The sequence below is a fragment of the Delphinus delphis genome, chromosome 1 (genome assembly GCF_949987515.2).
Source record: "Delphinus delphis chromosome 1, mDelDel1.2, whole genome shotgun sequence".
Taxonomy (NCBI): domain Eukaryota; kingdom Metazoa; phylum Chordata; class Mammalia; order Artiodactyla; family Delphinidae; genus Delphinus; species Delphinus delphis.
The window spans coordinates 57,200,374-57,227,006 of NC_082683.1; the positions used below are offsets into that span (position 1 = coordinate 57,200,374).

The 26,633-nt window shown below is 34.8% G+C and overlaps 1 protein-coding gene across 1 annotated transcript in view; it reads right to left on the bottom strand.

Moving 5' to 3' along the window:
- Nucleotides 1-26,633, bottom strand: part of DNAI4 (dynein axonemal intermediate chain 4) — a 124,586-nt gene that overhangs the window by 81,365 nt on the left and 16,588 nt on the right. Inside the window, exons 3-6 of the mRNA XM_060023527.1 lie at nucleotides 18,993-19,177; nucleotides 17,539-17,651; nucleotides 11,823-11,979; nucleotides 8,964-9,103 (exon numbers count right to left, since the gene is read on the bottom strand). Coding sequence (XP_059879510.1) covers nucleotides 8,964-9,103; nucleotides 11,823-11,979; nucleotides 17,539-17,651; nucleotides 18,993-19,177 — 595 coding nt within the window. The remainder of the gene's footprint in view (nucleotides 1-8,963; nucleotides 9,104-11,822; nucleotides 11,980-17,538; nucleotides 17,652-18,992; nucleotides 19,178-26,633) is intronic.

Sequence of the window (26,633 nt, forward strand, 5' to 3'; positions counted from 1 at the left end):
AAAGAATATCTATAAAAACCTACAGCTAACATACTTAATGGTTTTCTTCTAGAAACTAGATTTTCCACTAAGATCAGGACCAAGGCAAGGATGTCCCCTTTCATCACTCCTTTTCAACATCCTACTGGAAGTCCAAGCTAATGCAGTAAGATAAGAAAAAGGAAATAAAAGAAATACAGATTGGAAAGAAAGAAATAAAGCTGTTTTTGTTCTCGGATGACATAATCATCTATATAGAAAATCTGAAAGAATTAACAAAAACTACTGAACTAGTAAGTGATTACAGCAAGGTTGCAGGGTACAAGGTTAATAATACACAAAAGTCAATCTCTATCCTGTACACCAACAATGAACAAAGGAATTTGAAATTTAAAACAATATGATTTACATTAGCACCCCAAAAATGGAATAGTAATAAATCTAACAAAATATGTACAAAATCTATTATGAGGAAAACTACTAAACTCTGATGAACAAAATCAAAGAATGAAATAAATGGAGAAATATTCCATGTTTATTAATAGGAAGACTCAGCATTGTCATGATGTCTGTTCTTCCCAAGTTGATCTATAGATTCAACACGATCCCAATCAAAATCCCAACAAGTTATTTTGTGCATATCAGCAGACTGATTCTAAAGTTTATGTGAAGGGGCAAAAGACCCAGAAGAGCCAGCACAATATTGAAGACAAAGAACAAAGTCGGAGGACTGACACTACTCAACTTGAAGACTTACTACAGTGCTATAGTAATCAAGACAATGTGAATGGAACAAAATAGAGTGCTCAGAAATAAACTCACATTAATATAATCAATTGATCTCTGTAAAAGGAATGGAAAAAAACAAATGGAGCAAAGATAGTCTTTTCAACAAATGGTGCTGGAACAACTGGACATCCAAATGCAAAAAAAAAAAATCTATACACAGATCTTACATCCTTCAGAAAAATTAACTAAAACTCATTATAGACTTAAAAGTAAAAGCAAAACTAGAAAACTCCTAGAATAAAACATAGGAGAAAATTTAGATGACCTTGGGTATGGCAATGACTTTTTAGAAACAGCAAAAGCACAATCCATTAAACAGTAATAGATAAGCTGGACTTCATTAAAATTAAAAATGTCTGCTCTGTAAAAAGAAATGTCAAAAGAATAACAAGACAAGCCACATATTGGAAGGAAACATTTGCTAAAGATACATCTGAAAAAGGACTATTGTCCAAAATATACAAATATCTTTTGATCCTTAACAATAAGAAAACAAAAAAACAAATTTTAAAATGGGCCAAAAGCTTAACAGACACCTCATCAAAGAAGACATACAGATGGCAAGTAAGTATACAAAAATATGCTCCACATCATATGTCATCATGGAAGTACAAATTAAAACAAAAATGAGGAGAATTCCCTGGTGGTTCAATGGTTGGGACTAGGTGCTTTCACTGCTGGGGCCTGGGTTCAATCCCTGGTTGGGGAACTAGGATCCCTCAAGCTGGACAATGCAGCCAGAAAACCAGAAAACAAACAAACAAAAATGAGTTGCAAAAAAAAAAAGAGTTGCCACTACTCACCTATTAGAATGGTCAAAATCTGGAACACTGACAACACAAAATGCTGGTGAGGACATGGAACCGCAGAAACTCTTCATCATTGCTTCTGGGAATGCAAAATGGTACAGCCACTTTCAAGACAGTATGGCTATTTCTTACAAAAATAAAAATACTGTTGCCATACAATCCAGCAATAGCACTCCTTGATATTTACCAAAAGGAGTTAAAAACTTATGTCTACACAAAAACCTGCATACAGATATTTATAGCAGCTTTACTGATAATTGCCAAAACTTGAAACAATCAAGATGCCCTTCAGTAGGTAAATGGATAAATTAACTGTGGTACATCCAGATAATGGATGGTTAAGAGTCTTGCTACCTATGTTCTACAAGCTGTCCATGACGGAGGAGAGGATTTCAGAGGAGTCTCTGTGTGCAGCATTCAGTATGCTTGTTTTTTGTTTGTTTGTTTAAGTACCCATGTCTTGATCTATGCCTGGTGTTCCCCAGCTAAAGAGCCTCTATTTTGTCCTCTCCAGAGAAGAAATTTCTGACATCTTCCAGGGTAGAAGAGGGGAAGTTGCTCAGAGAATTAGATTCCTTTTTGTGACTGAATTATATTTCATTGCATGTATTTACACATTTTGTTTATCCATTCATCCATTGATGGACATTTCAGTTGTTTCTACTTTTTGACTATGGTAAAAATTGCTGCCATGAACATGTGTGTACATATATTTGAGTACTTATTTTCCATTCTGTGGGGTATTATATCTATCTTTATGCTAGTACCACCCATTTTGATCACTATAATTTTATAGCAAGTTTTCAAATCAGGAAGTATAAGCTCTCTAACTTTGTTCTTTTTCAAGATTGTTTTGGCTACTTGGGGATCCTTTGATATTCCATATAAATTTTAGGATGACTTTTTTTCTATTGTTGCAAAAAAGTCTTTGGGATTATTTTGGGTGGTATTCACATCTTAATAACATTAAGTCTTTCAACCCATAAACACAGAATGTATTTCCCATTTACTTAGGTCTCCTTTAATTTTTTTCAGCAATGTTTTATAGGTGTCAGTGTACAAGTCTTTCATCTCCTTGGTTAAAATTATTCCTAGGTATTTTATTATTTAGGATGCTATTATAAACACAATTACTTTCTTAATTTCCTTTTTGGATTGTTCATAGGTAATACATAGAAATACAACTGAATTTTGTGTGCTGATCTTATATTCTGCAACTTTTCTTTTTATTTTATCTATATGAGATGATGGTTGTTAATTAAACCTATTGTGGTAATCTTTTCACAATATAGGTAAATCAAACCATCATGCTGTACTTTTACATTGATGTATGTCAATTATTTCTCAATAAAACTGGAAAAAATAGTGAGTCTCTTGTTAGACAACATATAGATGGATCATGGGTTTTTTTCTTCCAGTTTTTTTGATGTTTGTTATCTTTGTTTAATCCATCCTACCAACATTTGCTCTTTAATTGGAGTGTTTAATCCATTTATTTAAAGTAATTACTGTTTAGGAAGGGCTTCTGCCATTTTAATCTGTCTTCTTTATGTCTCAAATTTTCTTGTTCTTCAAATCCTCCATGACCATCTTCTTTAATGTTTAATTGATCTTTTTTATAGTGCATCATTTTTATTCCTCTCTAAATTTTTTTCTGTAATTTTTAAGTTATTTCTTGGTGACTGCCTTGGGAATTAAAATTAATTTCTTAAAATTTTAACATTCTATTTTGAAGTAATACTACCTTACTTCAATTATATACAAAAACTGCTCCTATACAGCTAAATCCCATCCACTTTAAGTTGATGTTGTCACAAATTACATCTTTATGCTTTGTATGCCCATTAGCATAGATTTAGAATTATTGTTCAATGCATTTATTTTAAGTCATATTGCAAAAAAAATAGGAGTTACAAACCAACATTATAATATTGGCTTTTGTATTGACTTATGTAGTTACCTTTACCAGTCTTCTTTATTTCTTCATATGTCTTCGAGTTACTGTCTAATATCCTTTCATTTCTGCCTGAAGGGACTCCTGTTAGCATTTCTTGTAAGGCAGTTCTACTAGTGCTGAATTCTCTTAGCTTTTAGTTATCTAGGAACATCTTAATTTCTCCTTCATGAGGATATATTCAGTTTTAATTATTTAATTATATTTCTCCTTCATGAGGATTATTTGAAGAATACAGAATTCCTGGTTGACAGTTTTTTCTTTTGGTGCTTTAAGTATGTCATCCCACTGGCTTCCAGCCTCCATGGTTTCTGCTGAAAATTGAGTGTAATCTGATTGATGATCCTTTGTAAATGATGAGTTACTTTTCTCTTGCTGCTTTCAAGATTTTCTCTTCGTACTTCAACTGTTTGATTATAATATGTCTCAGTGTGGATCTCTTTATTTTTATCTTTCTTGGAGTTCGTTAAGCTTCTCGGAGGTGCAGATTTATGTCTTTTATCTGGGAATTTGGGAATATTTAGGCCACTACTTCTTCAACTTTTCTTTATGCCCCTTTATCTCTTTCTTCTCCTCTCTTTCTGAAATTTCCATTATATGTATGTTGGTGACTTGATGGAGTCCCACAGGTCCTTTAGGCTCTGTTCATTTTACTTCATTATTTTTTCTTTCTGCTTCTCAGACTGGATTATTTCAATTGACCTATTATTAAAAACTGGTGATTCTTTCTTTTGCCTGCTCAGATGTGCTACTGAAAACTCTAGGGAGTTTTTCCATTTCAGTTATTGTACTTTTAACTCCAGAATTTATGGTTTTTTTCCTTTTTATAAGTTCTATCTTTATTGATATTTTTTATTTGTTCACACACTGTTCTCCTGGTTTATTTTATCTCTTTGTCCATAGCTTCCTTTAGCTTTTTTTTCTTCTTCTTTTTTTTTAATACAATTGATCTAAAACCTTTGCCTAGTAAGTTTAATGTCTATACTTCCTCAGGGAGAGTTTCTGTTCATTTCTTCTTTGAAAGAGCCATACCTTTTTGTTCCTCTGTATCCTTTGCAATTTTTTTTTTTGACAATTGAACATTTTGAATATAATTATGTGGTAATTCTGGAAATCACTCTCTTCCTCAGGATTTGATATCATAGTTTGCTGTGAGTGGTAGCTGTTTGTTTGCTAAGGGATTTTGCTAAACTATTTTTGTAAAGTCTGTATTCTTTGTCACGTATCATCTCATAAGTGTTTGTTTTTTAGCTTTTGGTCAGTTAGTGTCCTGACAGAGATTTCCTTGAACACCTGGGTTTCTTCCCACTCAGAAGAAAAAAAGGAAAGAAAGAAAGGAAAAAAAAAAAGGGAAAAAACCCTCTCAGTCTTTGCAGATGGGCTCCATGTTGGGGAATTCCTTCAATGCTTAGACAGGCTGCTTAAAACTATACCACAGCTTTCACTTCCTGCTTGTACTGAGCCTAGAGATCAGCCAGAAGTGAAAGTTTAGGATCTTTTCAGGTCTTTTCTGAGCATGCATCCTGCCCTAGGCATGTGCATGATTTTCTGAATTCCTCTGTATATGCAATATACATACACAGAGGAATTTCTTAATATTTTTCTTAATTTTTAATTAAGAAATTTCTAATTAAGAAAATTTCTTAATTTTCTTAAAAATTTCTTAATTTTTCAATACCTTAATTTCCCAAAGAAAGTCTCTCCCAGTTTTTTCTTCCAGGCTTTCAGTGTGTCTCTTGTTTGACTCCGTTGCATTATTTTGCCTTAGGTAGCAGTGAGTTGTTCATCTGCCTTACAGTTTTTTGAAGAATGCGTTATGCTTATCGCCTGAGAGAGTTCTGGGTTAGGCAAAAAAACACAAATGCCTTATGTCAATCCTCCAGGTAGCCCCTAGACAGGTTAAAACATACAAACCAAATTCTTTGAGAATAAGGTCTGTTCTGTTCCCTCTGGAACCAAGGGCCAGGGTCTCACACTGGGAAGGCAGGCTTCTATCTTTTTTTTTTTTGTGTGGTATGCGGGCCTCTCACTGCTGTGGCCTCTCCGGTTGCAGAGCGCAGGCTCCGGACGCGCAGACTCAGTGGCCATGGCTCACGGGCCCAGCCGCTCCGCGGCATGTGGAATCTTCCCGGACCGGGGCACGAACCCATGTCCCCTGCATCAGCAGGCGGACTCCCAACCACTGCGCCACCAGGGAAGCCCAGGCTTCTATCTTTGAGACCACCACTCTACTGGGGAGGGGAGTGGGACAAGAGCAAGTAAAGATGCCACAAAGCTTTCCTACTAATTGTAAGTTTCTCTTTTCTTGATTTAGCACCTGCTTAGAAGTTTGTCTATTTTAATCTTTTTAAAGAATTAGCTTATGGTTTTGCTGAGTAACAAAGGCCATTAAGATTATAACCTTTCTTCTAATTACCCTTTTGGCCACAGCATTCAGAAGTTTGGCAATGCAGTGTTCTCAGAGTTGTTAATTTATAAACATTGAAAGATAGTAAGTATAGTAGTTAAGAGAACAGGTTCAAGAACCAGAGTGTCTGGGAGTATCATTGTCCACCATAGTAACTGAGTGACCTTGGGCAAATTAGCTAACATCTCTTTGCCTGTTTCTTCTTCTATAAAATGAGGAATAGGGAGTTCCCTGGTGGTCCAGTGGTTAGGACTTGGTACTTTCACAGCCATGGCCCAGGTTCAATCCCTCGTTGGGGAACTAAGATCCCGCAAGCCTGGGGGCGCCCCCCCCCCAAAAAATGAGGACTAGTAAGAGCTCCTACCTCATAGGGTTGCTGTGAGAATTAAATCAGTTAATATACAGGCCTACCTCATTTACTGCACTTTGCAGGTATTGCATTTTTTCCAAATTGAAGGTTTGTGGCAACCCTGCATTGAACAAGTCTGTCGGTGCCATTTTTCCAACAGCATTTGCTCACCTCATGTCTCTATGTCACATTTTGATAATTCTTGCAGTATTTAAACTTTTTCATTATTATATTTGTTATGGTGAGGTGTGATCAGTGATCTTTGATGTTAGTATTGTAATTGTTTGGAGGTAACATGAACCATGTCAATATAAGACAGTGAACTTATTCTATAAATGTAGTTTATGTTCCAACTGCTCCACTGACTGACTCATCCCCCATCTCTCTCCTTCTCCTCAAGCCTCCCCACCTCCTCAGAAATGACAATATTGAAATTAGGCCAATTAATAACCTTATAATGGTCTCTAAGTGTTCAAGAGAAAGAAAGAATAACACATCTCACTCTAAATCAAAAACTAGAAATGATTAAGCTCCGTGAGGAAGGCATGTTGAAAGCTGGAGACCCAAAGCTAGGCCTCTTGCACCAAACAGCCAAATTGTGAATGAAAAGGAAAAGTTCTTGAAGGAAATTAAAAGTGCTACTCTAGTGAACACATGAATGATAAGAAAGCAAAACAGCCTTATTGCTGATAGGAGGAAGTTTTAGTGGTCTGGGTAGAAGATGAAAACCAGCCACAACATTCCCTTAAGCCAAAGCCTAATCCAGAAGAAGGCCCTAACTCCCTTTAATTCTATGAAGGCTGAGAGAGGTGAGGAAGCTGCAGAAGAAATGTCTGAAGCTAGCAGAGGTTGGTTCATGATGTTTAAGGAAAGAAGCCAACTCCATAACATAATAGTGCAAGGTGAAGCAGCATGAGCTGATGTAGAAGCTATAGCAAGTTAACCAGAAGACCTACTTAAGATAATTAATAAGGGTGGCTATGCTAAACAACAGATTTTCAATATAGATGAAACAGCCTTGTATTGGAAGAAGACACCACCCAGGATTGTTACAGCTAGAGAGGAGAAGTCAATGCCTGACTTCAAAGATTCAAAGGACAGGCTGACTCTCTTGTCAGTTAGGAGCTAATGCAGCTGATGACTTTGGGTTGAAGCCAATGCTCATTTACCATTCTGAAAATCCTAGAGTCCTTAATAATTATGATAAATCTATTGTTGAGATCTACTACTCAGAAAAAAACATTCTTTTCAAAATATAACTGCTCATTGACAATGCACCTGGTCACTCAAGAGCTCTGATGGAGATGTACCATGAGATTCATGTTGTTTTCATGCCTACTAACACAACATCCATTCTGTAGCCCATGGATCAAGGAGTCATTTTAACTTTCAAGTCTTATTATTTAAGAAATACATTTTTGAAGGCTATAGCTGTCATAGATAGTGATTCCTGTGATGGATCTGGGCAAAATAAATTGAAAACCTTCTAGGAATGACTCATCATTCTAGATGCCATTAAGAACATCTGTGATTCATAGGAAGAGGTCAAAATATAAACATTAACAGGAGTTAGGAAGAAGTTGATTCCAACCCTCATGGATGACTTTAAGGGGTTCAAGACTTTAGTAGAAGTAACTACAGATGTGGTAGAAATAGCAAGAGAACTAGGATTAGAAGTAGAGCCTGAATGAATTGCTGCAGTCTGCTTCTTATGGATGAGCAAAGAAAGTGGTTTCTTGAGATGGAATTTACTCTTGGTGAAGATGCTGTGAAGATTGTTGAAATGACATCAAAGGATTTAGAATATTACATAAACTTAGTTGACAAGGCAGTGGCAGGGTTTGAGAGGACTGAGTCCAATTTTGAAAGAAGTTCTACTATGGGTAAAATGCTATCAAACAGCATTACATGCTACAGAGAAATCACTCATGAAAGGAAGAGTCAATCAATGTAGCAAACTTCATTGTCGTCTTATTTTTAAAAAATTCTACAGCCACCCCAATCTTCAGCAACCACCACCCTGATCAGTCAGCAGCCATCAACATCAAGACAAGATGCTCTACAACAAAAACATTATGACTCACTGAAGGCTCTATGATGGTTAGCATATTTTAGCAATAAAGTATTTTAAATTAAAGCATATACATTGTTTTTTTATATATAATTGCTATTGTACACTTAATAGACTATAGTATATTATATGCACTGGGACATTTTAAAAATTCATGTGACTAGCTTTATTGCGATATTCACTTAACTGGAGTGGTCTGGAACCGAACCTGCAATATCTCCCAGGTATGCCTGTATGTGAAAAGCCTAAAATAGTGCTTGGCATGTTTTAAATTTTATTAGTTATGGTCGATATGCTTTGTTACAGTAAACAATCAGTTTCTATAAATATTTCATAAATATTTGAAGGATACAGTTCTATGATATAGTTTGTATAAAAATCAAGATAATTATGTTATTCAAATCTTCTAAATCTCTATTTATTGCTTGTAACTTAATTGTCAAATTCTGAAAGCTGTAGATCATAGCACCCAGCTATTGTTGTGATTTGGCCAAATCATTTATATTTTTGCCTTATATACTGTAGTATTGATTTGTTAATCGACAGACTCAAAGAATATATATTAAAATATGGTAATTTAGCAAGCAGAATAAAACATAAATTACCTTTGTCTTCCTTCATGATTTTGTCACATTGAACGTGTTTATTCTTTGGTGCTCCATTAATAGTCTGCATCATCCTTTCTACATACAAGTCATTGCCTAATCTATTTCGACAAAGAGTCTCATAGTTCTTGTTTCTCTGGCTATAAAAAGCAATATACACTCAACTTATTAATAAAAATTAATTTTTACCACACATATCTTTTTCTATTGATATTATGCTTTTTCTTAAAATTACCTTCTTTAATGTGGATTGCACCAAAAAATGAAGTGAAAATTCAAGACACTTCTTAGGGAAAGACTGCATTAAACTACCTCCAAAGGACTCTTTTACACTATATCCCCCGACATCCCTACAACTTTCGGTACCCACCAATAATATCCTAGCACTATCTCCACATAGTTTTGATGAATTTTGATTATAGACATAAAGCTATAAATTTCCCTCAAAGTACTACTTTTGTCTCATCCCGCAGTATTATTTTCATAATTGTTTTGTTCTGAGTATTTCTTTGATTTCCATTATGATTTCTTCTTTGGTTCATGAGGAATTTTCAAAATGTGCTTTTTAACTTCCAAAAATGTATGTGAATATGCATCTATGTTTTAGTTGAGATTTATGTAATTAATTTTTAACTTCATTCCACTGTGGTCAGAGAATTTAGTTTGTCTGACACTACTTCTTTGAAATTTTTGAAACCTTGCTTCATGGCCTTGTACATGGATGATTTTTGTAAATGTTCCATGTGTGATTGAAAAGAGTGTGTATCATCTAATTGTTAAATTCAGAGTTCTATATATGACCATTAAATTATGTTTTCGGTTCAAATTTTCTATAACTATACTAATTTTATCTGATTGACTTATCAATAATTAAGAGAGGTATATCCATACCTCTTACTTTAATAAGATACTTATCAAGTTTCCAGTTTTTGCTTTATATATTAAGAGGTTATTTTATTAGGAGTTTCAAGTTTAGAATTATTATACCTTCCTATCATTATGAAACCACACTCTTTATCCCTAATAATGCTATTGGTGTGTTTCTCTGTAGATGATGTGTTCTTTATATTTTTTTCTTCTGTTTTTAAAATCTTCTTTTAATATTTGGTATTTTGGAGTATGAGTACAATGCGTCCCGTTTGTGTGTGTGTGGATTTCTTTTTATTTATTCCTATTTCTGTGGAATGGTGTTTTTCAATAGTTTGGGGAATTACTTACTCTCCTTGAATAGTAACTCTCGTCCATTCTTTCTATTCTGCCCTTTTGGAACTGATTAGGTGTATGTTAGACCTCTAGTCTATTATCAATATCTATTTAATATCAAAGATTAAATCAATATTTAATATCAAAGATTAAATCAATATTTACTTTTTAATTTTAACAGTTATAAACATACTTTATTTTAAAATTCTTTTTAAATTTTTTGTCTTATAAGTAATCATTTTGATAGCTTCTTAGTGTTAATGATGTTTTAACTCTATCTTTTATTTAAATATTTCACATATATTTTATACTTTATATTTGATAATATCATTACCCATAGTCCTCAGGATTTAGATCTAGGAATTGTTATTTTTAAAATTCTCATTCATAATGACTTGTTTCTTTATTGGTTTGGTGTATTTTTACTAAACTCAAACTGAATGAACCTTAAGAGTCTAAATGGGATACGCTTTCCTCCAGAGAAAATTTGTATTTGCTTATGTATTTGCTTATGAGATAACTGAGATCCTTGTAAGGGTCTTGGTTTAATATAAGAATCTCTCCTTCAGCTGTCTCAATTTGTGGGGGATCCAAGACTTACTGGTGGACTCTAGATCCATGTGCTAATATTAACATTTGCTTCTAGCATCTCTCCCTCTATGATTTCAGATCACTTATCTATCCCATTGTTATTCTTTTCCTTTCCTTTTTCTGGTCCTGGGAGCTTTCCCTTATGTCTCATGAGCTTTAAAAGTATGCTGTTTGAGTTATAAAGCAGAAACTAATACACCATTGTAAAGCAATTATACTCCAGTAAAGATGTTAAAACAAAAAAAAGTATGCTATTTGAGATCTAATTGTACTATATTATATAGTCTAAACAATTTTACAAGATTTTATATTTGAACAAAAATAATACCATAAAAATTATTTTAGTGATGAATTTTTTAGTACTATAAATCATATTCTTATTATATTTGAAGAAAACTAATCTGAACAATTATATTAATAATCTATTTATGTAGCTGTATTAATTTCAGACAGAGCAGACTTCAGAGCAAGGAAAATTATCAGAGATAAAGAGGGGCATTACATAATGATAAAGGGGTCAAATATCCAAAAAGACATAACAATCCTTAATGTGTATGTGCCTAACAGGAGAGTTTCAAAATAACATGAGGCAAAAACTAATGATCCATTTATATTCATTAATAAAGAGAAATGGAAAATCTACTCTCAATAGTTAATTCAGTCATTTCCCCATAACATATTTTCCCTTTTAAGTTTTAAATATAAAAAATGACAGTCATTTCTTTTTAACTTGAAAATAATTCATATATGCATAAAAGAAAAAATCATTAAAACCTATGCTGAGACTTAGAAGCCTCCTTTATTTCTTTTATTATTTAACTTAGTAGCTCACCTACTTTTTAAAGAATATGGTAAAGCTATGGGTTCCTCTTCTAGGAAAAACATACAGCATAAACACTTTACATGTAATTTCATGAGGCACATATGTAAGTTTATATACAATTTCACCAGGCACATGTACCACCAGTGTTTATCCAGAAATCCCCAAAGACAGAAACAAGGATAAGAGCCTCTGATTTAGCATTTAAATTACAAAAGCAATGTAAACAACTGAACAATACATACCTTATTTTCTCAGCTTCTTCAGATTCTACAGAAACCATGACTGTTGGTAGGTTAAAAAAGTTCATCGTTTCTGTCTCTGTGAGTATTATCTCTATAGTCTTCTCCAGGTCTTCTTTTGTTACAATTTTTCCAGGTGTTGCCCTAATAACTTGTAAATCTAAAATACATGACTTAATAAAAATCATTTACTAATTGTTATTTTTAATTTTCATTTCATCAAAATACCATGACGAGTCATACATTGCAGGTGGCATTACACGGTCCAAGAACAGGCCATGTTGTGAGATGTAGTCTATTTAATCCCTCTGAAGCCAAACTGGATCCTATGGCTCATAAACCATCTCTGTTGCTGATACATCAAGCCTACTCCAATCTCAAATGTGTAGTCATGACTACAAGGGCAACCCATTACATCTATCCTATAATATTAACAGGGAGATTGGGGTGAACAACTATTGATACAACTCAAGAGACATATGGGCAAGTGTATTTCCCAGATAATATGCAACCCTTCTCTGAGCCCTGAAGCTAATTTCTAGTCTATATCTACAACAGCCTTTTATTCTGTTTGTCCTTCTTACTGGTTGACTTTTGATTTAGATTACAGCTCACCTCTAATCATCTTCACCAAGAGCTAAAAAGACTCTCCAGTGAAAGTTGTGGTTAAATATAGCAGAAAAAGAGGCTCAATATCCATGCAAAACATACACTGAAAAGGGTTAGCCTCAAGCCTGTAGTCTTGTCAGAAGTCCAAGATTCTTGAAAAATTTCACTGAGGATGGAGTGTCAGGGCTAGAGAGTTTGGATTTGGTTGTATGGGTAATAAAGAGCCATGACACAGTATATAGGTCAGAGTTCAATGTTTTCTGTTAAAAACAGCGTGTGAAGCAGGGATACCTGAGGCTTTGACATGGGTAAAGCTTGAAAAGCTTTAGGAAAACAAGACTTAAGGGTATACACTTTCCAGAGATTAAGGCTCAGTCTCCTTAAGAAGGCCCAAAGCCTGAGAAAAACACTCTCCTTATAACCTAAGAAAACTATAAGCTACTAATTTCACAAACCAATCATCAACATTTGGAATGGCTAAATAAATAATAGTATACTCATCTATGAATATTAACTAGTAATTAAATATGACATTAAAAACATATGAAAATGTTTGTGATAAAATGTAAAGTGACAGAATAATCCAGGACAAAACCCACGCTCTGGTTATAACAATTAAAATACTTATGCATACGGAGAAGCTGAGGAAACAAAATTTTTAATTGCTAATGCTTTACAGTATTGGATGATTCTTCTTTTAAAAGATGTTCTTTAATTTTTATTATTTATGCAATAAATTTAAAATATGAGGGAGAGGGCTTCCCTGGTGGTGCAGTGGTTGAGAGTCCGCCTGCTGATGCAGGGGACACGGGTTCGTGCCCCGGACCGGGAGGATCCCACATGCTGCGGAGCGGCTGGGCCCGTGAGCCATGGCCGCTGAGCCTGCGCGTCCAGAGCCTGTGCTCCGCAACGGGAGAGGCCACAGCAGTGAGGGGCCCTCATACCGCAAAAAATTAAATAAGTAAAAATTAAAAATAAAATAAAATATGAGGGAGAGATGATTTATATAAGCAAATCTAGCTAAGGTAGATATAAGGTAAGTGAAAAAGTAAATGAATTACCCATATGGACACAACTGGAGATATATCTAGTTCAAACTGTTCGTTTTATCAGTGAAGAAAATGAGAAACAGAGAGGCTAAGTGAGAAGTTTAAGGTCACACAGGAATACTGGCAGTTTTGAGACTAGAAATTTTGGTTCTTTTTTTTTTTCTTTCTTTTTTTTTTTGTGGTACGCAGGCCTCTCACTGTTGTGGCCTCTCCCGTTGCGGAGCACAGGCTCCGGACGCGCAGGCTCAGCGGCCATGGCTCACGGGCCCAGCCGCTCCGCGGCATGTGGGATCTTCCCGGACCGGGGCACGAACCCGTGTCCCCTGCATCGGCAGGCGGACTCTCAACCACTGCGCCACCAGGGAAGCCCCTAAATTTTGGTTCTTGATTCTCTAAACTTTCTTTCTTTAAGACCACCAGATCTTCATCTATGATTTAGTTACATATACCTTAAAGTAGCATTATGGCACAGATATGCTAATTATAAAAATGAATGATCTTACAGTAGATAGAACCTAATAGGGGACTTCCCTAGTGGCACAGTAGTTAAGAATCCACTTGCCAGGACAGGAATAAAGACACAGACGTAGAGAATGGACTTGAGGACACAGGAGGGGGAAGGGTAAGCTAGGACGAAGTAAGACAGTAGCACTGACATACATACACTACCAAATGTAAAATAGATAGCTAGTGGGAAGCAGCTGCATGGAACAGGGAGATCAGCTCGGTGCTTTGCGACCACCTAGAGGGGTGGGATAAGGAGGGTGGGAGGGAGAGGCAAGAAGGAGGTGATATGGGGATATACGTACTCATATAGCTGATTCACTTTGTTACACTGCAGAAACTAATACAACACTGTAAAGCAATTATACCCGAATAAAGGTGTTTAAAAAAAAAAAAGAATCCGCCTGCCAATGCAGGGGACACGGGTTTGAGCCCTGGTCCAGGAAGATCCCACATGCCATGGAGCAACTAAGCCTGTGCACCACAACTACTGAGCCTGCGCTCTACAGCCTGCAAGCCACAACTACTGAGCTCGCGTGCCACGACTACCATGACTAGGTGCCATGCGCGTGCTCCGCAACAAGAGAAGCCACAGCAATGAGAAGCCCACGCACTGCAACAAAGAATAGCCCAGCACGCCACAACTAGAGAAAGCCCACGTGCAGCAACGAAGACCCAACGCAGCCAGAAATAAAAATAAAAAATAAAAGGTATACCAGATTATGTTAATGTGCAGTCAAGACTGAGAAATACTAATCTACCAGGTGGTAGAAGTAGAATTCTTTGGGTTTGACTCAGTTTAGAGACTTGACTTTGTAGTTAGAATTCACCAGCAGGCCAAGACAATATAAACATCTATATTATTCTTCAAGGCTTCTGGAGGTGAAGTTTTGTTACGTTTGTTTGTTTGTTTGTTTTTGATGTAGACAAATAGAGGTAGACCTCAAGGCAAATCACTACATAAAAATTTTCTTCTTTATCTTAAGAGGAATGCAAATCCATTGGAGGGCTTTAAGCAGGGAGAATGTGATTAGATTGTGTTATTAAAAAGATCATTCTAATAGGGATACAGTAGGATAATTAGTTGGCTTAGAAATCCCACTAGGGGATTAAAGACAGAAAGAGAATTTTAAGGGAGTTTGGGGAGACTGTTGTAAACTATTGACCACTCAAGAAAAGAATCTAGTAACCTAGCAACAATCTACACTACCTTGACGAAAGACCAGGTGCATCCAAGCACCAGGCACACTCAAGCCACAAACGTCATTGTTAAAACACAATAGATATATGGTCTGAATCTTGTTACATGAAATCAGGGAGTTAGTAGTCCTTGAAGAGTAGCATTTCTGCAAGACAGAAATATAGGTGAAAAAGGAAAGAAAGTAGGTGAAAGGGGACATTCTACCAAAACCTGAGATGAATTACCATATATTAGTATATGTCACCACCCTTCTGCTAATATACATATTTAAAGAGCATCATGACCGTCCCCATTAGACCATACAGGGTCAAAGGAGGAACTAGTGATTTAAGCCTTGACGTCTACCCAAAACTGAGGAAGAAGGTGGTCTTCTCTTCCCACCCCACTTCTTTGATTATAAAAATGTAACGCTCTCTGTTCTCAGGGCTGTGCTCCCTTGCCTGCCCACTTGTAGCTCTCACAAGTATCCTATGCTAATAAACTCACTCTTTGCCTATCGCTTTGCCTCATGCTGAATTCTTTCTGCAAGGAGATAAAAGAATCTGAGCTTGAGTAAGTCCTGACACCAGGTGAGCAGCTTCAATTAAAAGACAGTGGATTTGAGTCCCCTCCTAAGTCAGGGACCCCAGTCTGAGGTGTGGCTGGGCTTGAGTCCCATTCCATGGGTTCAAGTCCCATCCTGTCGATTCAAGTCCCAATCTGAATTTTGGCTGGGTTCGAGTCCCATCCAAGAAGGAGAGCAGGTTCAATTCTGCATACAGTTTGGAAAAACAAATTGGAGGGTGGCAAGAATATATGTAGAGACTGCTGGGGGAGCTTATGACAATAATTCAATTCTTTGTCCCCTCCTGAGAGGATGCACATCTTCCTACAACAGATATTGCTAATTGCTTAAGTTTTCATTGCTAAGCCTTTCTCCCCTCCCTGGGCTCTTTCCATTAATACAGGCTGAGAAATAAAATATTTGGCTTTTCCAGCCTCTCTTGAAGCTAGTGGTGTCAATGTGACACAGTTCTGGCCAATGAGATAAAAACAGAAATATACAGGAAAAAGGAAGCCTTCTGAGAAAACGTTTACTTTCCTGATAAATGAGGGAGATGTGACTGGTGCTACTGCCTTTCTCCTTCTTTCTGCTTTTAATGTGGATATAATACCCAGAGCTGGGCACATATCATGAGACCATGAGGCAAGAAACAAGAAGAAAAGGCTTACGAAAAGAGCAGAGCTTCCAATCCAGATTCTGACACAATTAAGCCACAAAAGCAAAGCCAAAAGCTACCTACCTTTAACTTCTTTTAATGTGGGAAAAATGGTAGTTGGGTATTCTGTTACTTGTCAGAAGCATTCTGTTACATATGCTAACACCAAATAGAAGAGTCCATCAAGCACTTTTCCAACCTTATTAATATTTTCACTAATCCTCATTATCATCTTAGAGGAAAAGACATCCTGACCCTCAAGGAAGTACCCACTTCTTCCAGCACTTTTGGTCAACCATTATTTCCTCATTCTTTTAACTTTACTTGCATAATCCTTTGCATTACCTCATATTTTATCTTCTGCCTGGAATGGGCCTCTCCTTTTGTTCTCCTGACAAATTACTAATTATCTTTAGAAACCCAATTCAAAAGTCAATAATGTTCTCTATGAACGTTCTCTCATTTTTTGTTTTCCACTTCACAGTAGTTAATATTTTCTTTGTAAGTACTCCCATCACATTCTGCACATGTCTTAATATGGCATTGATCACAGTGTATCACAATTATTTGTCTCCTGAGTTAGAAGCTGAGCTCTTTTAAAACAGGGTCTGTGGGACTTCCCTGGTGGTGCGGTGGTTAAGAATCCACCTGCCAATGCAGGGGATACAAGTTCAAGCCCTGGTCCTGGAAAATCCGACATGCCAGGGAGCAACTAAGCCCACGTGCCACAACTACTGAGCCCGTGGTCTAGAGCCCGCACACCTAGAGCCCGTGCTCCGCAACAAGAGAAGCCACAGAAATGAGAAGCCCATGCACCGCAATGAAGAGTAGCCCCTGCTCGCCACAAGTAGAGAAAACCCGCACACAGCAACAAAGACTCAATGCAACCAAAAATAAATAAATAAAATATTTTTTTAAAATTAAAAACAAAAAAAACAGGGTCTGTGATTACTGAGGCTGGTGGTGCAAGAAAGTCACTTGAGAATTTTAAAAAATATATAAACATTACCCTGGTAATTCTCATGTAGCTACTGCACAGGCCAGCATTTGGGAATGATTACCATAGTTCTGCTATCTCAAGCACCCAAAAAATAATGAGCATATTTGCTAAAGAAATAATGAACTGTTACTGAAATAAAAGATTGGATTTTCATTACCTGTAAAACTAGCCAACCTTTCCCGTTTAAAGGATGGTTCTTCTAGGTCTTCTACTATTGATTCAGTAGTGGATGTACTTGACTTAGAAACTGTACTGCTTCCTAAAATTGACCTTTAATAATGAATAACAACATTATTTATTTAGATGTCTTTATGGGCAATTAAATGTATAAATGAAAACATTATCAGATTGAGAAATCAAATATACTGTAATCATATGAGCGAAGTTGATAAAAATAAACTAGTTCTTTAAATACTGAGTTGATATTTAATGTTCTTTAAGTAAAAAGTCATTTTAAATATATTTTAGAAATAAAACATGTCAAACCTATGCCTAGAGACCTTCAACGGATTCTCAACAGTATGTTTAGGATAAAAATCCAAAACACAGCCTACCTATCGAGACTCTCCGTCTTATCTTCATTATCAATATTCTCTCCCCCCACTTTTTTTTTTTTTAAGTTTCTCAAACTTATGGAGCTCTCTTACCTCAGGGCCTCAGCCTGGAGTAGTCTACCCTTCATTTTTCACCAGGTTTCTGCTCATTTTTCAAATCCCATATTAAATGCAATTTATTCAATTTGATAAATGTCCTCTCAAGACTTAATTTAAAATAAAATTTATATACTTTGTGGGAAATCAATACACTGAAGAATCCAAAAATAATTTCCTTTAAACATAGAAACTTAACATTACTCCATGATATTACATACTTTTTTCCTTTCTATTTATAGTTCCAACTGCCCTCCAAAAGGTTGGTTTCAGTTTACTGGAATATCCTTTGTTTTGCGGAGAACTCCCATGGCTTCTGTATGCTAATTTGGAGGCAGACTCTAGAGCAGCATATTTTCTCCTAAAATTTCGTGCTTAGTTAACATCTGGAACTTTTAATTTATCAGATTGAAAGTTAAACACTAAAGTATTTCCCCATAATCTTTAGATTGTTTTAGGAGTACTGTTTTATTATGGCAAAGACTGCATTTCTCTATTGGAAGCAGTAAAAATTTTCAATTATATAAGTATCTATATATGTAAATGCAAAACATGTCATTTACCAAAAAAAAAGTTATAAAACAAGAGAGAAATCAAACCCTAGGAGAACAAGGATTTGTATGGAAGAATAGGGAGGGAAAAAAAGGAAAGCTCCTAAACTGCAGCATGAAAGAAACTGAAGAAACACGTCTGTGATGCTAGGTCACATCTTTTGGATCCTCAGGAAATCTTGAGTAAAATCTGTATATTTTTTCACAAATGTTTTGGTGTAAGTGTAGGGGAACACTTGACATGCAAGCTCTACATCTAGTTAAAACATGAGAGGAACACAGAGGTGGCACACTAGGATGAGAGAACAGAGCTGGGAGACTGGGGACAACTGACATCTAAGTTACATATGTGCAACTTAAATGAAAATACATAAGATATAAAAAAAGAATCATAGAATAGTATACGCTACCTTGTAAACTGCCCTAACGTACTAGGATTTATTGTATTCTGATAAAGGCTATAGGAAGCTATAAAGTCTGATGTACGTGATCCTTCTTGTGATGTCAATAGTTTATTTGGCTTTGCTGTACCAGTATATGGATCTGGATGGTAAAGAGGTCTGGGAGTAACATCAACTCCATGTATATCCGTCACCTGTAGAAAATAGTTATTTAAAATAAAATAAGTAAAAAAGACAGGGTTTCTGAATGATAGGCCCTAAAAAAGAGAGATAAAAATAGTAGAAAAAAGATAAATACAATGTTTGTAGGATAGGACAAACATGAAAAATTGAATGATAAAAGATTTTATGCTTAAAAAGTTTCTTAACTGAGGCATACACTTTTCAAAAAGTCTTATTCATCTTTTACCTATATATAAGAAATATATACTAATTTTGAGAAAATTCAAAAATATAGAAAGATAATTCATTCAGATTGTTAATATTTTGGTATATTTAATTTTTTTATGTATAAGCTTTAAAAACCAAAACTTTTCATTTAACATTTTATTAATAAACATTAGCCAAGTTATTACACATTTTTGGCTTATTTGTTTTTGGTTAATTTTTAATATTTTTAATTATGAAATTTAACACATACAGAAATATAATTAAAACATAACCATATAGTTAAATAATACAAAGCAAATGTTCTTATAATCATAACTAAAGTAAAAAATTAGAACATTGATAGAACCTCTAGGAGACTTTGCCCCTCCTAGATCACAAGCAGCTCCCCTGGCTTTTGCTTCTTCTGGTTTACTGCCTCTCCCTCCTCCCCAGTGAATATCATTAACTTGATTTTGGTAATTATTTTCTTTCTTCTTTTTAAAGTTTTATTAAGTATGCATTCCTAAACAATAGCACTTACTTTTTATAACTTATATTGAAGTAAAATATACATAGAGATGTGCACATATAAATGCACACCTTAATAAATTTTCATAAACAGAAGACACCCAGGTACCTAGCATTCAGATTTAGAAACAGAAAATTACCAGCATCTCAGAAGTTCCTTCCATAAGAGTCACTATCTCCCACCAAAGGTAATGATTATACTGACTCCATGGATTAGTTTTGCCTGTTTTTGAACTTCACTTTGATGGAATCATGAAGCACATACCCTTGGTATCTGGTTTCTTTTTTTCAATGTTATATTTGTGAGAACTCTTCATATTGTTAAGTATAGCTGTAGATGGTTCGTTTTCATTGTTGTACAATATTCCATTGTGTGAATATATCACAATTTTATATATCTATTTTATTGTTCATGGACATTTCTGTAGTTTCCAAATTTTTGCCTATTACAAATGATGCCACTGGGCTTCCCTGGTGGTGCAGTGGTTAAGAATCCACCTGCCAATGCAGGGGACATGGGTTCCAGCCCTGGTCCAGGAAGATCCCACGTACTGCAGAGCAACTAAGCCCATGCGCCACAACTACTGAGCCTGAGCTCTACAGCCCGCGAGCCACAACTACTAAGCCCATGTGCCATAACTACTGAAACCCTCGCACCTAGAGCCTGTGCTCCGCAACAAGAGAAGACACTGCAGTGAGAAGCCCGCACACTGCAACGAAGAGTAGTCCCCACTCGCCGCAACTAGAGAAAGCCCGCGAGCAGCAATGAAGACCCAACGCAGCCAAAATAAATAAATAAATATATTTAAAAAAAACAAAAACAAATGATGCCACTAAGAAGATGGTTGTACGTGTGTTTTGCTGACTATACTGTATGAATTTATGTTGGGTGTATACCTGTGTGAAATTCCTGGTTATTGGATTATTTATATGTTCACATATAGTAGATACTGCTGAAAGGTTTTCCCAAGTGGTTGCCACCAACAAAGTATGAGAGTTCTGGTTGCTCCAGATTTTGGTTAGCACTTAGTATTGATATTTACCAAGTTTATCAATGTAATTTAGTTTTGCCTGTTTTTAAAATTTATATAAATAGCCATATATTATAATGGAATTATCTGACATCTTTTGTTCAACAGTATGCTTTTATGTATCTCTCCATGTTGTTGCATGTATAATAGTTCATTCATTTATTGGTGACTGTAGTCTGTTGGATTAGTATATCCTATTTTATCTATCTCTTTTACTTTTAACAGACATTGAATTGTTTCCCAGTTTTTGGCCATCATGAAAACTGTTTCAATAAACATTAATGTGAAAGCATACTGTTAAACATGAAAATGTATTTCTGTAGGGGATAGATAGATGTGGAATTGATGAGTCAACCTGATAACACCAAACTGTTTTCCAAGTTGATTGTAAAACTTTTCAAGATTGCCAGCATTGTGACAGTTGCTGTTACTCTACATTCTCATCAACAACTAGCACTGCCAGATTTAGAAATTTAAACCAGTATGGGTATAGGTATACAGGTATCTCATTTTGACTTTAATTTTCATGAAATTGAACTTCTTTTCATGTGTTTATTCCTATCTTGACTTCCTTTTTTTTGAAGGAAAATATCCCATACAAGTCCTTTGCACACTTTTCTGTTGAGTTCCGTCTTTCTTTAAATTGATGATAGAGTTCATTAAATGTTCTGACTATGAACCCTTTCTGTTTTATGTGTTGAAAATGTCTTCTTTCACTCTATGGCTGAATTTTCCTTGTAGTATCTTTTAATGAATAGAAGTTCTTCATCTTAGCGTAGTCAAATTTATCATGTTTTCCTTTATGGTTTACGCCTTAGATGTCTCATCCAAGAAACCATTCCCAATCCTGAAATTATGAAGATATTTTTGCTTTTCATGTTTAGATCTATAATATACCTGGAATTGAGTTTTGTGTATAGTATGAGGAAGAAAGCCAATATATTTTTATTCCATGTGAATACCCAATTGTCTCAACAAGAATTTTTGAAAATCCTGTTATTTCCCCATTACTCTCTAGTGCACATTTATTATAAAACAAGTGTTTATATGTGCCTGAGTCACTTGTAGGCTCTCTGTCTATACCTTTGTTAATGTTACACTTTATATAAAACTTGGTATCTAGGAGAGCAAGTCCTTCCACAAAGTTCTTATTCAAGAGTATCTCGGTTATACCTAAGCTTCAGCAGCTTTATATAAATTTTAGACTTACCTTGACAAGTTCCTGAAAAAAATACAATGAAAAACAACTGAGATTTTGACTGAAATTGCAAAGAATCTATACATCAAAATTTGGGTATAATTGATATACTTACAATGCTGACTCTTTCTATGCATAAACATGTTCTAGCTCTCCATTTGTTTGGCTCTTGTTTAATGTCTCCCGGTAAAATTTTATAGTTTTTACAGTATAGGTATGTGCATCTTTGTTATATTTATCCACAAGTACTTAATACATTTTAGTGCTATTATAAATGGTATCATTAGAAAAATATGTAATTTTTGAAATGTGTGTTGCTGGTATATAAAAATATAATTGTTCTTGGTTGTTTTTTTTTGATATCCAATAACCTTGTTAAACTCTTATTAATTTGATAATTATTAATAGGTGATTTAAAATTTTACATGTAGATAATTGTGTCATTTACAAATATTCAGTGTCTTGTTTCTTTCTTTCCAATGCTTACATTTTTCATTTCTTTTTCTTGCCATACTGAAATGGCTAAGACTTCCAAGAATGTTGGATAGAAGTGGATCCTTCTTAGGAATGCTTTACCATTAAATACAACCAGTGCTGCAGGATTTTATAAATCAGATTAAGGAAGTTCCTTGTGATTGCCAGTTTCATAAGAACATTTTAAATCATGAATAAATTTTAATCTTATCAAATAAATACTTTATGTATTGAGATGATCATATGCTTTTTTCCTTTAAGCTATATATGAATGTGGTGAATTACACTAATGGATTTTTAAATGTTAAACCAATCTTTCTTGGTATAAATGTAGCTCATGATGTACTATCTCTTTTTATTATTATTGAATTTTGTTAACATTTTATTGAGGATTTCTCCATCTATGTTTGGAGATATTGACTTGTAATGTTTCTTTCTCATACTGTTGTAGTCAGATTTTGATATCAAGATATTTCTAGCCTCATAACATGAGTTCTGGAGTATACCCATTTCTTCTGTTCTGTTTTTGTCCTTATGTGTTTGGCATATATCACTAGTGAAACCATCTGAGCCTGGAATTATCTTTGAAGAAAGATTTTTAAATTACTCATATTAATTTCTTTAATATCTTCCAATTTTCATTTTTGTTTGTCTCTTGGTAAAATGTAAGTTTTTAAGGAATCTTTCCATTTTATATTCATTTGCAAATTTTGCAAAATTTAAAATTGGCATAAAGTTACACACAATCTGCATAATTATCTTTTTAAATAGCTTTTAAAGTGTGCAAGTCAGTGGTTTTGAGTGTATTCACAAATATGAGCAATCATCACCACAGTTAATTTTAGAAATTTTTTATCACCTCAAGAAGAAACTCTGTATCCTTTAACTCTGATTCCCTAACCCTTGTCTTCCTCCCAGTCCTGGGCAACCACTTAGGTATTTCATGTCTCTATAGATTTCCCTATACTGGACTTTCATGTGAGTGGCATCACATAGTGTGTGGTATTTTGATTGGCTTGTTTCATTTAGCATAATGGTTTCAAGATTCATCCATGCTGTTGCATGCATCATTCCTTTTCTGTGGTTGAATTAATATTCTACTGTATGAATATACCACATTTTGTTTAGCCATCTGTCCACTGATGGACATTTGCGTTGTTCCCACTTTTTGGCTATTATGAATAATACTGATATAAACATTCATGTACAAGTTTCTGGGTTGGAAATATATCTTAATTTCTCTTGGGTGTATATATCTATATGTAGAATTGCAGGGTCATATGATAACAGTATGTTTAAACACCTGAATTACTACCAGACTATTTTCCAAAGTGGCAGGACATTTTACATTCCTATCAGTAGTATTCTGATTTCTTGATATCCTTGCCAACACTTGTCATCTGACTTTTTGATTCTAGCCATCCTACTGAGTATGAAGTAAAGGTCACACTGTGGTTTTGATTTGCATTTCTCTGATGACTAGTGATGTCAAGTATTTTTCCATGTGCTTTTTCACTATTTGTATACCTTCTTTGGAGAAATGAGCATTCAAATCCCTTGCCCAATTTTTAATTGGATTTTGTCTTTTTATTATTGAGTTGTAATTCTTTATATATTCCCGATACAAATCCCTTAACAGATATATTGTTTGCAAATATTTTCTCCCATTCTGTGGGTAGACTTTTTACTTTATTATGTTCTTTGAAGCACAAACATTTTTAATTTTGGTAAAGTTCAATTCATCTGGCTTTTTTTCTTTTGTTGTTCATATTTTTTGTGTCATATCTGAGAATCCTTCACCAAACCAAGGTCATGAAGGTTTACCACCATGTTTTCTTCTAAGAGTTTTTAGTTTTAACTGTTACATATGTCTTTGATTCATGTTGTATTAATTTTTATACGGTGTGAGGCAAGGGTCCAACTTTATTCTTTTGCATGTGGCTATCCAGTCATCCCAGCACCATTTATTGAAGACTATCCCTTCCCTCTTAAATGGTCATGGTACGCTTATCAGAAATCAGTTGACCATAGATGTAATGGGTCTATTTCTGGACTCTCAATTCTATTCCATTGATCTGTATATCTATCCTTGTGCCAATCAGTACCACACTATCGTGATTTCTGTTGCTTTGTAGTAAATGTTGAAATTGGGAAGTGTGAGTCTGCCTACTTTAGTCTCCTTTTTCAGGACTATTTTGGCTATTCTGGGTTCCTAGCAATTCCATATGAATTTTAGAATCAATTGTCAATTTGCACAAGGAAGTCTGCTGGGATTCTGATAAGGACTGTGTTGAATCTATAGAACAGATTGGAAAGTATCACCATCTTAATAATGGTAAGTCTTCCAATTCATAAATTTTGGATGCTTTCCCATTTATTTAGATCATCTTTAATTTCATTCAGTAATGTTTTACAGTTTTCAGAGCTTATGATGTCACTTCTATTATTAAATTAATTCCTAAGTATTTTATTGTTTTTGATGTTATTGTGAAAGAAATTGTTTTCTTAATTTTCAAATTGTTTATTGCAAGTGTAAAAAATACAATTTATTTGTATATTGATCATGTATCCTGCAACCTAACAGAATCCATTCATTAGTTTTAATAGTTTCTATTTTTGTTTGTTTTTGTTTGTTTTGCGTTTGTTTGGCCATGCCACGGCTTTCAGAATCTCAGTTCCCCCACCAGGCATTGAACCCGGGCCATTGCAGTGAGAGCGCTGAGTCCTAACCACTGGACTGCCAGGGAATTCAATAGTCTTAATAGTTTTTTAGTAGATTTCTTAGGAGTTTCTATATGTAACATTATGTCACCTGCAAATAGAGATTTATCTTTTCCTTTCCAATTTGGTTGCCTTTTTCTTTCCCCTAATTGCCCTATCTAGAACCTCCAGTACAATGTTGAATAGAGTGGCAAGAAAATTTTGTCTTGTTCCTGATGTCAAAAGGAAAGCATCCAGTTGCATGACTGAGTTGATATTAGTGGATTTTTCATAAGTGTTCTTTATCAAGTTGAGGAAGTCCCTCTACTCCTAGTTTATTAAGTGTTTTTATCATGAAAGGATGTTGAATTTTGAAAAGTGCTTTTTCTGGATCTAGATGATCATTGCTTTTTATTCTACTGATATGAGATGTATTACATTGATTTTTAGATGTTAAAGTACTTTGCATCCCTGGGATAAATCCCATTTGGTAACTGTTATGGGCTGAATTGTCTCTCCCCACCAAAAAATTCACATGTTGAACCCCTAACCCCTAGTACCTCTAAATGTGACTGTATTTAGTGATAGGGACATTAAAGAGATAATTAAGTTAAAATGAGGCCATTAAGGTGGGTCCTAATCCAATATAACTAGTGTCCCTAAAGGAAGAGTAGATTAGGACACTGTTTAGGCCATACAGTCTGTGATATTATGTTATGGCAGCCTTAGCAGACTAATGCACTCCAGGCATATAATTCTTTTTATATGTTAGATTTGGTTTGCTAGAATTTTGTTCAGGATATTTGCACCCACATTCATAAGAGATATTGGTCTGAAATTAATATTGAAATTAATGTGTGTCTCCTCTAGACAGCCTATCATTGGATCATGTTTATTAAGCCAGTCTGACAATCTATGCCCCTTATTTGGATTGTTTAATCTATCTACATTTAATGTTTTCTTAATATAGTTGGATTTATATCTCCCATCTTACTTTATGTGTTCCATATGTCTCATGTCTTTTTTGTTCTCTATTCATCCTTTATTACTTTTTTCTGCATTGAGTGAATATTTTCTAAGGTAGCATTTTAATTTTTTAATGATCTTTTCATTATATTTTTTAGGTTTTTCTAGATGGTTGTTCTAGGGTTTAACATACACATCTTGTCAAAATTAGCTTTGGATTTATATCAGCTTAGTTTCAGAAATATATTGAAATATTACTCCTATATAGCTCTATTCACTATTTCCCCCTTCTGTAGTATTATTTTTATGTAAATTACATGTATTACTGTTACAAAATATAAGAAAACAGAGCCATAATTATTACTTTTCATTTTGTCATCATTT